General features: G+C 30.4%; 2 protein-coding genes and 1 long non-coding RNA gene across 5 annotated transcripts in view; 2 read left to right on the top strand and 1 right to left on the bottom strand.

Moving 5' to 3' along the window:
* LOC149483914 (dual specificity protein phosphatase 22-like) overlaps positions 1 to 2,515 on the top strand; it is a 30,428-nt gene extending 27,913 nt beyond the window's left edge. For both annotated transcript variants that reach the window (XM_089701470.1, XM_089701469.1), the window contains one exon: positions 1,113 to 2,515. In XM_089701470.1, the coding sequence (XP_089557596.1) occupies positions 1,113 to 1,140 (28 nt within the window). In that variant the 3' untranslated portion in view covers positions 1,141 to 2,515. The remainder of the gene's footprint in view (positions 1 to 1,112) is intronic.
* Positions 1 to 4,815, top strand: part of LOC149483913 (uncharacterized) — a 227,323-nt gene extending 222,508 nt beyond the window's left edge. Inside the window, exon 2 of the long non-coding RNA XR_016316368.1 lies at positions 1,452 to 4,815. This is a non-coding gene — a long non-coding RNA (uncharacterized LOC149483913). The remainder of the gene's footprint in view (positions 1 to 1,451) is intronic.
* Positions 4,816 to 9,375: 4,560 nt separating this feature from the next.
* The window catches only part of Tmep (Transmembrane endosomal protein), a 29,631-nt gene continuing 25,211 nt past the window's right edge, over positions 9,376 to 13,795 (bottom strand). Inside the window, exon 8 of one of the 2 annotated variants that reach the window (XM_089701408.1) lies at positions 9,376 to 9,542. In XM_089701408.1, coding sequence (XP_089557534.1) covers positions 9,391 to 9,542 — 152 coding nt within the window. In that variant the 3' untranslated portion in view covers positions 9,376 to 9,390. Of the gene's footprint in view, positions 9,543 to 10,202; positions 12,035 to 13,795 lie in introns of those variants that run through there. The other variant, XM_089701406.1, reaches the window with a different exon arrangement.

The raw sequence follows: 13,795 nt of genomic DNA, 5'->3' as shown, positions 1-13,795 counted from the left end.
CCTATTTGTAAGAAATATATAGATGGCTTTTTCTCTATACCTAACACTCTATAAGACACAGTAGTAAAACACAGTTTTTGATAAATACAGACATATGACAAAACTAGCTGGTAAATAGTATGTATTTTCGAGCTAAACAGTAAATCTTAATAAGAATTTTCTAATATAAAAATGACGTCTACTGCATTCAAGTATAAATTTCCATAGATATATCTGCTTAACTCAGCAGATGCGATTTCATCTTGCTATCTGCACCCGTCCAATAGATTGAAATTTCCTTTTGGTTGTTATGACAGCCTCATTCGGTTTATGTAGGTCAGATATTTGTTAGGAATAACATATTTTTCTGATCACTGCAAGAGATGTGATTAGATTACGAGTTACATATAAAAACAAATTGGTTATTTGGTTATATTGAGGTCTTATCTTATTGTAGTATCGTCCAATGATTTAGCCTTTTTTACTCAGACCATACATACAAGAAACCTAAAAGTGAATTTCACGAAATAAGATTCCATCCTTCGTCATGTAACGACTCTCTTGGGTTTCACTGCACGTATCGTGATGAAATACATTTTCGACAAACCTGCATTGTATTGTACGATGCAGTAGGTAGGTACCGTATTACAATTTGTAATACAAGACATCGTCGCGGCAGGAATACAAAGATTTATTTCTGAATAAAATTGGGGTAGAGCAATGATGTATCGAAAGGATATACAGGTTTATGTCTCTTTTACTCTTATGTATAAAATAGAATACATTTCGATCGCTTGCCTCGATCGGGCAATTACCTGACTTTTGTGTTACCCAACTTGTCAATACCTTTAAAAACAACTTAGGGTTTTCAATAAAATATAAAGATAAATAGTGTCTTCTAATGTTTGATTTTACGCGAGTATTATACATTTAGAAATTAAAGACTTTTTAACGGATTTTTAACGCGATATATTCATTCTATTATTTTCCCGACGTTTCGAACACTTTACAGCGAGCGTGGTCACGGGGAGACACGTGACCACGCTCGATGTAAAGTGTTAAAATCCGTTAAAAAGTCTTTAATTTCTAAATAAATAGTGTCTTTAAATTAATTCAATATTCCCAATTTTCAGATCCCGAGCATTACAGAGGTGTTCGTAGCACCGCACCGCACGCACGACTCATCCGGCCATTACAGTAGCTTGTAGATACTTTCTTGTCATAATTATCTTTATGCCATTATTGGAAAGCGATCATAGGCCGGTTATTGATTTGAGAATTGATTTGGTTAAGGTTAAAGCTTATGCTTCATATAAAAAAAAGACGTGTGGCACTCGGGGACTGCCGCGGTAAAGCTATTGCATGCTATGCCTTCAAGCCACACCTCCGTGTCCGTCGGAGTGGGGAGCGTGAGGTTTTTTCGTTACGGGATTTCTGGATTCGGTCCCCGCGCTCGAGGCCCGCGATAGAAGCTATGCAATAGCTTAAAATATATTTAAGCAGCGTTTAAACATGATTTGATGCCAACTTTGATACGCTGTTTACGTCAAATTCTCAATTCAAAAACCGGCCGTTGTTTTCCTAGTTTGTAAATAAAATTGTAAAGCGATTAATATTACTTGATGAATAGTAATCTCAATTGATGCACAATTCTTAATCGTAGGTATGTATGAAGAATTTATCGATGGCTGACTAGGTTAAAAATGAATGGAGCAATGTGGACAATGTCTAAAATGTATGGTATCCAAAATATACTTTGTTATATTCACTTCTAAAAAAGTGAAATTCGTAGTAACTTTATGAAACATAAAATACCTATTGACTATTGAGAGATGAAATCTCACGTCTTCTAGAAAACCCAGTTGGTAATTTGAGTGGTTCTATTATGAACAAACATGAACTATTTTAAACGTAAGAGGTCCCGGGTTTGACAACGTGTTAACTATCTTAAATATAAATACTTATTATATTTCGCGATTGTGTTATCAAGGAAGCTGATTTACAAGCCCATTAAGGAATTAATCCGCGAATAAAAAATTAAAATGGTAAAGTGGGTTTAACATAGAAGTAAACAAACGTTTAAGAACAATGTAAACTATAAAGTAACTATAAACTGCTTAGATTTATTTGATTTTGTATGAATTGCATATCGTATTTATCTATGTTCCTAATCTAGTTACTTTACCATTTATTACCTAGGTATATTCGTAATCAAACATTTGCAAAACAATTAAAACACTAATAAAGTAAGTTATTTTCCTTACTGCGTTGCCTACCCAATGTCAGTTAGGGAATTGAATAGGGGATTGAAACGAATCGTTTTCTAAAATCTTAAGATCAAATTAATATATTGAATTTAATAGAAAGTTGAATTCGAATGTGTAAATAATAAAAAGTCTTTGCGCAAAAAATCTCGTTACAATAAAATTGTCCAAGATTTTTGTAGGTAAATAAAGGTAAATTCTAAATAGCTATTTCTAATTAATATTCTCTACTAACTATTTCAATCTTTCCAATTCCTACTTCTATTTAATCTGTAAAATAACTATAATTAGCAGCACATATGTTAAATGATTACTTATTTATATGATGACGATTTAAAAGTTGGCGCCAAAACTACCATCAATTCTAAATTAACATTGTTCTTCTTTCGATGTTATTATTTCTGATGTAATAATGTAAAATAAATGGTATTTTTATACGTCTACTACATATTTGGGACAGGATAATATTACCGTAGATAATTTAATACCTACTAGATAATACATACTTAACAGTTTTGGCGCGAACTAAACGAACATAGTTTGTGTAATGCAGCATGATACTAAGTTAAACTAAAAAGTAAAGATATAAAGATCTCTTTAAAGATTTTAAGAAATTACTTAAAGACATTTTACTTAAGAACTTTTGAAAATTTATTATTTTAGAGATTAGATAACAGACTGTTTTAAAAAGACACGGGGCACGATGAAATACATAAATTAAAAACACTCTGTATACTGTATAGAGTATAGACAGTTCAATTATTATGAAATATAATTGGTGTCATGCTCTATTAGACAAACTGTTATATGTATTTTGATTATGGATTAAACACAAAAACTACTATTAAGTATGTCTTTGCTCAAACAGTAGGTCGATATTTGGCGCGTATCTCTAAGCTATTGGTAGATTTAAACAAGCAATACATTATTTATTGCTTAGCACTTTTTCTCTATTCGTAGAAATATGTAATGTAATTTGTACCACAGCCAGTGAACGATGTAATGTAATTTATACCACAGATTAAACAACGAAAAATGTTCCATCAAATAAATATTTTTATAATTTTCATAAAGGTAAATTACAAAGGATTTGTATTGATTACCAATAAAGTTAGTTACCATTTTATAATGATAATTGTCTGAACAACAAAAGGTAATCCTTGCCTTTAAACGATTTCTGGACTTGGCCTTATTGGTGTAAATTATTGTACACTGAAAGGTAGACAGGTTAGTCTATGCATTATAATAATTATGTAATATGTTGCATCCCTGTCTCAATCAAATTGAAATAGAAGACGTATGGCAGTAGAATATTATATCATCTGTGGAAATATTGTTGCAATAGTTTTATAATATTCTGCACCCTTATTCTGTGGAGTGAGCGTGTACCTCCTAAAGTTGTGACAAAGAATAATAAGTTGTGAATTTGCATATCTTTCCCCTCTCTCTCTCTAAATATAATAATTTAGGTTATAATAATATAAGGACAATGGTGATTTAGATGCCTTTACATTGTGCGCACAGTGTCTTTCTTGGACGGTTTAAAACCGTTGTGAATAGACTTCATTATGCTTTAGAGTTCGGCGTAGATATTAATTTATATAAGAATGTAACCAACCACAACCGCTAGTTCTTACATTTCCTATTTCTAGCTTGTCTCTTAATGAGTAGAGTATAATCTCATGTTTAATCTCACAAATTATTCTGTGATGCGGTTCTGATATGAAAATAATTGATTGGTATACGTACCTAGTTCCGAAGTAAAAAAAAGAAATATAAGTACCTACCTACCTATTACTTCTAGAAACATGATGTTTGTTTTTCTACGATGTACTTATACCAATCGAAACTGTTTTTTTTGTATAAAAATTTAATTATGTACCTATTCTATACTATAGGCTATGGATGGTTATTACCTGCACCACAGAGTATATTTATGGGAAATGTCGTAGGATATATAAATACGAATCCATCCCACGTGGCTTGGTTACGATTTAAAGTTAAGACGTTCATGTAGTTAGTAGAACTAATAAATAAAATAGAAATTCACATCTCTCATAATCATAATCGAAATCTGAACCTACTTGTTGAATTACCTATTCAATGTTTTCTTCTCAAAATATAATTAGTACCTACTAGTATGACAAAAAGATTGACCTTGTGACCATACTTTTTATGTGGTGGAATCACATAAACATCTCGTCATTCGTCAAATTATAATTTTCTAATAATTTCCATGTAAATCTGTTGATCAAAGTGTAGCAAAAATAGCAGTACCTACATATTTTGAGAAGGTTATTAAAGCACTATTTTTGTCCATTTTTTAAATTATATGTACATGTTAAATAAAATATAAATATACACAAACAAATGTTACTGTGTTACGATTGAATCATTGTTATTAATTCATAAGATTATCATAACGTAATTAGATAAAATATTATTTAAAAAAATGATCACGTACCTACACATATGGAAATAAAGCAATAACACGATATGTTACTATAATAATTATATTTATTCCTTATTAATTATGCAATTGTATATATTTTTAATAAAAAACTTATGATAACTTTGTGTTTTATTTCATCCAACCTGTGACCAACCTTTGCCAGTTGGCAACGACTTACGACATTCCTATAATGTTGCTTAATCAAAAACATTTGACGGTAGTGTGTGAAGTAGTCGCTGAACTGATAAATGCATAACGTAAAGGATAACCTTATTGTTACACGTTAAGCAATGTATATAGTGTATGTAGCAATAATCATAATATGATATGTAATAAATAATAATATCATGTTCATGTGCGCCGCCGTTCTTTCTCATGGACCGTTCTCGTGAGGGCCGCGCCATTGCTGTGAGCGGTCGGTGTTTGTATTACTTAAAAAATATTTAAAATATCAATATGACAAGTGAAAAGTTGAAAACACTGCGTCTCGTGAAAATATGGTACGGGAGCTATTAACGTTGAAAAAAAAGTAATTTTAGTATTATAGCTGGTTTTTTGATATATTGTTCCTCTAGCTATTTCGGTTAGAGTCCGCGCTGTCTGGCTGGCCGGAGTGGTTGCGTTCAGTAGTGCGCATCTTATCTGCACAGGAAATTATCCTTAATTTAAAGTCATTTTTTAACGCGTAATTTTTAAACTTTTGCCTTTAGATAGATCCATCAATCATAATTTTTTTATTGCAAGACGTTTTTTTCGTTGTAAAATAGGTGCCAGACGCAATTTTTAATTTCGTTTTTATAAAAAATTCAAATTATTTTAGAATGTCTGTAAATTTCATATTATGTTCTTCAAACATAATATAATCTAAAATTAATTAGCCAGACGCTAATTCGATTGTTAAGTATTAAATATGTACAAATAAAAACGTAGTGAAAGTAGGTAAGTATAACAATTTGATGATTGTGTATATGGAGAGATAGTTTAAAGTGCAAGAGAGATAGAAAGGGTCGGCCGCGAAAATTAAATGACAATAAACAATAACTTTTTTTTTTCGAAAATATAAAATGCATAGAAATTGAATTGTTCCTACTCTAGGATTCCCTGTGTTGTGGGAACAAGTATCTTCCATTGGTACATTTTATTCCTTAGGTTAAAAAATAAACTATTAGGGTACATCAACAATCTTCTATACAAAACAATTTTTTTTATTACTCAACTAGCGACCCGCCCTGGCTTCGCACAGATGCGATGCTGATACTAAAATATATATATAAATCTCGTGTCACAATGTTTGTCCTCAATGGACTCCTAAACCATTTAACCGATTAATTATAATAAAATTCGCACACCATGTGCAGTTCGATCCAACTTGAGAGATAGGATAGTTTAAACATGTAGGTACCACGGGTGAAGCCGGGGCGGACCGCTAGTATACCTATATAAATTCATGCTAACTACTTTAGTTAAATTCAATACAAACTTAAATATGCGAGTGTGTGTGTGTTCACTTGTGTGTGTCGTGTTTGGTGTGTGTGTGTGTGTGTGTGTGTGTGTTGTGTACATCAATATTGAAACTAATTTTCTAGATGTCTCGCTTCCAATTTCAAAAACTCTGGGACTTTTTTAATTTCCATCTAATCATTTTAAGAATATTTAATTTAATGTTGATTTTATTAAATAAGTAAGGAACCAGGAAAGAGAAGAATTTATGAGCAAAAGAGGTGTGAGTTGTAGGAGTTTTCGTTTTTTTTTTTTTTTTTTCGAGTTTTTAATGATGTTCGATTTCATCTGTTTTCAAGTAGATACTTTCAAGTGTAAAAAATCTGAAGAAAACTTTGCAAAAAAATTTCGAAACTTCGACTCTTCCAGTTTACCACCCTGTAAAGCTGAATTGCTTCAACATTTATTAAGGGTTCGCTATGTGACTAAGCTATGGAGAAATGCACACCAAAAACAACCGACAGCTTTATCTCCAGTTGCTTCTGGTTGGACCATCAACAAAGATAAATACGATTTTGTTTGGTTTGAGGAAGAGCAATCACCTTCCACAGTTGTAGATGTTATTATTCAAAGTAAGTATTGAATAGAACATTAATCAAGAAAAACTAAATTATTATAGGTATTATAACGAACAAATCTTTTTACTTTGAATAAATGAATTATTATTTTTTTGTTACAGATAATGGAATATTGGAAAACAATAACAATTCCTTAGACGGCTTAGACGATAACATAAATAATTCTGACAGTGAGAGGGAAGATGATGATGATGATGATTATGAAGATGGCTTTTTAAATTTAACAATGTAATTGTTTAACCTTCATTGATATAGATTTTATTCCATTCTTTTTAATGTATGGTAACTTTAATTTATTTTTCACTTTTATGTTTTTTTTTTTCATTTTAACTTTTTAATTTATAAGAACAAGTGTAAATAATATTGTATTCTTGCAATTATTTCCTGTCGCATAATTAAAATACACTAGCTGATGAGCTGCATGCTTCATTACTTTTTTTTATTTATACTCATTTTTTAATACTTAACAATCGAATTAGCGTCTGGCTAATTAATTTTAGATTATATTATGTTTGAAGAACATAATATGAAATTTACAGACATTCTAAAATAATTTGAATTTTTTATAAAAACGAAATTAAAAATTGCGTCTGGCACCTATTTAACAACGAAAAAAACGTCTTGCAATAAAAAAAATATGTCTGATGGATCTATCTAAAGGCAAAAGATTAAAAATTACGCGTTAAAAAATGACTTAAAATTAAGGAAATTATCGTGTGCAGATACGATGCGCACTACTAAACGCAACCACTGCGACCAGCCAGACAGCCCGGACTCTAACCGAAATAGCAAGAGGAACAGTATATCAAAGAACCAACTATACTAAAATTCTCACTTGTCAACGTTGGTAGCTCCTATACGAATAGGTGTCGTGCGCTCCTAAACGCCGGGAGTCGGGCTACTTGTTCTCTTTATACTATGGTATTCGTAAGTGTAGAAAAAAGGCGCTAGTTATTTTTGCGAATAGTTTAGTATGCCAATATTTAACTATTTTTGTACCTATGAATAAAAATTTTCTCCAGTTTCTTTCCTTTAATAATTATTATCAATTTATGAGAATCTAGGTGTTATAAAGAGGTGTGTCACAGCAAGATTACATATTATTTAAATTGTATAGAAGTTCGTGAACACCATTAAACATAATTGTGTATTCTGTATAAGGAGAGGGATATTCAGAAATAAAACGAAAATATATATTTTAATTAAATATCATGTATTTATACTCTTAAAAACTCGGGCTAAAACATATTTTATATTAACTAACATTAATTATAATCTTATACTTGTCATGAAATAAAACTTTACTATTTCTGTTACAAAAATAATTTCCTTTTTCAAACGAAGGGAAATCCTTAAGAACTACCATTAGATAAACATTTTTTATGTTTACGATGTTAGTCAAATTTATTAATTGACTCTTACAGATGAAAAATAACATAGCGTCTTTAGAAATATATGGGATAAAAAAATCTAGAAAGCATTTAAACTATCTAGTTTGTTAAATAACAAATCTATTTGTTTTATTTACAATAAATACATATTAACGATTCCCAAAGATATAACCGGGGCACATACACATTGACAAATAACTACTACAATGAAATAAAAACAGCAATTACACAAAGCCCTATGACGTCAGTTTATTCGGAATCGCACATTAATTAAAGATATTATAATTCCCTACTTACAGCTACAATTAGTAGGCAAATGTGCAATTTTGTATCATAAGTATCATGCATCATAGATAACCTTAATTACAATAAATATAGGTAATAAAGATTTGGAACATTCAAAAAAATTCTTAAAGACCTGAAGAAAATGTTTTATTAATTTCTATTATTACCACATTTAAAAATAGATTCAAAAACCGGAAATGGAAAGTATTAAAATTGGACGGCGAAGCAATGCAGTGTTGTTTTGAAGCGAACCTCTTATAATTCAACTACCTATAACAGAAGTGCAAGGTTACTCCTTTAAAAAAATATATTACTATTTAGTTTATATACAGCAAATATGATATTCATTATTATTTCAAATTATTTTATGGCAACCCATTGCATGTCACATCTTTTTTATCTGTACACATTTTATTTCTATCGATTACTTAAAGAATCAGGGTAATCTAACTTTTAAAACATTTTCTTTTGCAACTACGTGCCATTATTTAAATGTATTGTTTATTTTAAATATCATCATAGAAATAGAGACGAAATTAAAGTAATCTACCAAAATATTTATGATCTATAATATCTATGGATAAAATATTATTTATACATATCGTTATTTATTAACTTACAGCGATATTTAAATATATTCACGCCAGAGTCGTCTGTGATCGTTCCCTTATAACATCTAAATACGACAATCCAATAACATTTATTAAAAATATTATTTGTGCCGGATTTATAAGTGCCTATTTAATATATTACTTTAGGTGAAGTCTAAACGAAAACAACGATCAACAACTAACATAAAGGTATCACATAAATGCCTATCCAAGCGCTTAATGCAATGACATCGAGAAATGGAAAAGTATAACCAATAAGTTGTAAACTAGACTTTAAACCCGTCGAAGAGACATTGATCCCGTTCGCCTAAAGGAGAAATAAACGATAGTTCACTGAAACTCGTCGTCAGAGCTTAGTAAAGTGGTTTTTTCGTGGTAATTTGCTGCTTGGCTGATGGTAGCTACGCGCTGTGGCGGGGGCCTTGGGGCTAAAGCTGCTCCTTCCTCACCATTGCGCTTACCCACGCCGGTACCACGCATCACTAGATAATAAGAAAATATTAAATGATACCACCACCAAAAAATCTTTAAACCACCACCGTTAATTGAAATTACTAACACACTCAAGGTATTTTAGAAGTTGTTAATAAACTATGGGGTCATTATTCGATATGTGGGTCACACTACTTTTAGCATGATTATTCTTTAATATTTTTTATCGTTCTCAATGAAGCAAAAACCCTCATAAAAATAAGTAAGCAACACCTTAAGTAATTTTCAATTGTTTGTTATTATATTATACAGACAATAGTAGAACTACAAAAAGAAATAATTAGTTATAAGTAAAAATACAAAAAACATGGGTAGTTTTTGAAATATGCATGACGACCACCACCCTAAAAATGCTATCGTATTTACTTAAAAACCCCGCTTATTTTAAAACACATAATAAAACAGACAAGATTTATATCTCTAACATGTCATGGAAATTTACGTTAGTTAGTGTACATACTAATGAATATGATTCCTAAAGTGTTCATTAATACGCAGTGCATACAAGCAAAATTAATTAGTGATAATGACTTGTTACGAACAAACATACACATTAGATACACATGCTAGCAAACTCAATAATAAAAAAACCAAATAACTTCATACTTACCTTACGATTATCCAAAAATAACGTTCAATAAAAGATTAAATAGACAGAATGACATTTATTAGTGAAACCGCAAAAGTAGGACTAAAATAACAAAATAATAAAATTGCTGACAATGACTTATACCTAATATTACAAAAGACATCGATAACTTTAATTTAAGCAATATATATTATTTAAATCAAGCTGAATATAAAACTTAACTAATAAAAAATAATTTCTTTACAAGACGGCTACATACAAAGCATTATTTTGCCTAGATACATCGATCGAAAAGCCTGTCTTTGGCAAAATAATAAATTCGGTAAAACACCGGTACAGAAAATAAATGCCCAACAATTTAACAAACCTGTATTCAATATTTCGTTTTCATTTTCGATACAATACTAGCTCAACTAAGGGATTACATCCTTCAAAGTACGTAACAAAAAAACATAAAAAGAAATAATATAATCACAGAAATAAACAATAATTTTATTCTCTAACATTAACACTAACATTTAATATTATGGTGGGTACCGAAGGGAGGCAATTATTAAAAACAAACTTATCATTTATTTAACCAGAGCTATAATTAAAAAGAAAGTATTTAAACGAAATTCATTCGCATGCAAATCATGCAAACATTCGAAATTTCAAATATAGAACGGGACTTTTTTACTTTTAAAAAATATAACTGGATAATATTTGACCATAGAATATAGATAATGAAAGAAAGTGTTGCCAACCCGCGGTCCGAAATCTAGGCAATAAGTACAAAAAAGGGTACAAGTCCTATATGGCAATGATTAGTCCGAATATGTTTTAGTAAAGCGTAAAATTTACATAATTACAAGCGCTCAATATATTATTATTATTTATGGTCTTTAATTTCGGACTACTCAATAACCGTAAATTTATTAAAATTTATCTAGAACTAAAATTATCTTACTTAACGAAGGGTTCAAATAACCGAGCACCGAAATTCTAATTATTTTTCTTTTTTTATTATGACATTGGATTTTATAGAATATTAAAAAATTATTCACTTAGGTACTTGTCGAAGCAAAATAAATATTTGGCAGCAATAAAAGCTTTGTCAAGTATTTAAAGCCTTGTGAAAAGAGTTAGTTTTCATAATGGTTATATTTTTGTTCTTCTTATAAATTGAATGAAATTAATTGTATTTCTTTTATTAGAAAATGTGTTATAAATACTATAGAAATAAATATATATATTATGGAGGGACAGTCAAAAGAGTATAAAAATGAATCTTTACATTTATGTCTATATTTTTATTAAAGCTGTATTCTGTTTAAATATAATAATAAGTTCCCCAAAAATTAATACTCAGGGAATTGTCAAAGGCATGCCAAAAGTGACTCAATGATAATAAAATAATAATAGCTGGAAAATTGTTATCAATTGTTTGAATTTTAATAATGAATAATGCAATAATCTATAAATACTCGAAATACTTCAAGATATGGCAGACGATAAAATAATATTATCTGTCCCATACAATTAAATACTGTTAGTAGACTTTCCATGCTCGGTGGAAAATTATGTTACTGGCAACAAAAGGTGTTGCTAGAATTTCTTTTTTTTTTCTTTTTCCATTTTTAAATCAGTCGCAAGTAACATAACAGCGTGGGAGTTAACGTACATAATATGTATACTTTCATCAGCGACTGATAACAATTGTTTTACGTACATTGCTTCTTATGTTCGTTTGTCACTATTGTTTTTATTTGAGAGCTTAATATAAGGAGCAATGTATGTTAAAATTTCAGTCGCTGATAAATGCATGTTTTACAACGAACAGCAATGCACTTCATGCAGAGCACAGCTATGGCAGAGCTTATAGTTTCTCATAAGGCAGGTGGGAAGTGACATCTGAAAGGAAATAAAACCAAAACAAATGAAGACTCATCTCGAGATTCGCGGCTAAAATTATGAGTAGACAAATAAACAATAATAAAAGTTCTGTAAAAAAAATACGATTTCGCGTGTAAATTAATTATTAAATCTTAATTAGTCCACTGAATGAGTCCCTCCAAGGGGGGTCTAGAGTGCGTGAGTTAGTAACGTAAGATGTTTCTTCGGAAACATGTCAAGAGTCCCTAGGTAATAAACATACTAAAACTCCGGGCCACTATGAGGAGCCCCGGAGTGGGGGGAGGGGGGAAATGGGTCCATTTTTTCATTTTTCGCTTAAATCTCAAAAACGGTACATGTTAGAGAAAAACTTTCAAGGAAAAGTTGAAAGGCCATAAAATTATCTACAAGTTGTACCTGAATCATTTTTTCCTATATCCTACTAGCTAGAGAGCTAGCGCAAAGCTACCTGTATGTATTTGACCAGACCTGGATTTTTGTGTGTTGATTCCTCTATACCTACTATACATGAGATGAGGAGTCACTAAGCCCAGAGTGGTGGACGAGCCGCGCGCTTAGGTAAGACAGGTGGAAATTTTTGGCGAACTTTGAAACCATTTGACCACGTCTGCCATTTTGATATTTGAAAATAGATTATTATTACTATCGGAAAATAACAATGGCAGACCATTATCACGCGGATAACATTCTGGCAGACACTTATGAAAGTGCTGAAAAAAATACAATTTTGAAAGTATTTGACCAGATCTGCCATTCATATATTTTATTTATTAGGGTCTTAAAAACTTATTTTCGAAACGGCAGACATTTTCATTGCGTACAGACTTCAGCAGACAACAAAACTTTACAGACTTCAGCAGTCAACAAGACTTAGCTTCTACATGGTCAGATGTATATTTGTATGACGTTCCCTGACCTTACATCAATGATTTACTTTATTAATGTTTTTATGGTCATTTACATTTAATTTTGAAAACTATGGAATAAAATTTATAAATTTGATGATACAAAACTAAATACATTTGTAAAGAATCTCAAATATAAAGTTGTGTTGCAAATAACAAATCATCATTTAAATATTTAGTTTATTTCTTTATTTAAGAAACAATTAACAATTACAAAACAACATAAAAAAACACGCATGCATTTATTGAAATGTTCATTCATCATCACTATCGTATGGCGTTGTGTGACTCGTCTTCATAATCCATTGAATCGGATTCTGTAAAAGTAAAACGTAAATTATATAATAAAAGAAATGAGTAAAGTCAAAAATAATTATTAAAGAGTTAATCATTATAAACTTACCTAGTAAGGCAATGCCTTTGATGTCGCACGATGCCGCCGCGCCGCCAGTGTAGGTACTTCTGCTGCTACATGAAAATATGCTAGGGTTGCAACAAATGGGAAATAAAACAATTGTGATTATTACTATTATGATGTAATCATTTATTCATATGTACATTCAAAACAATTGCGATTATTAAATCTGATGTAATTATTTTTTCATAAATATATAATTATTATTAATTACATAATATATTGCACTGTGAAATATTTACGTATCACTTTATTTTTGATGTTCTTAATTGTCTTTTATAAAATTTAAGTGACGCATTCGCATTGGGATCAACAATCCGATAAGAAAAGAATGGAGACAACATATACATAGCTTTGATTTCAATTCTACAGATACAAAATATACAATCTAAAATGATACAACGGATGTTTCCTGCGTTTTCTCGTCAAAATACCGAA

Source organism: Colias philodice, chromosome 12 (assembly GCF_061535455.1).
Source record: "Colias philodice isolate Cphi_HAF_F1 chromosome 12, ilColPhil1 Martin Lab GWU primary, whole genome shotgun sequence".
NCBI lineage: Eukaryota > Metazoa > Arthropoda > Insecta > Lepidoptera > Pieridae > Colias > Colias philodice.
Note: the sequence above shows the minus strand (reverse complement) of the source record. Positions and strands in the feature narration are given on the sequence as shown.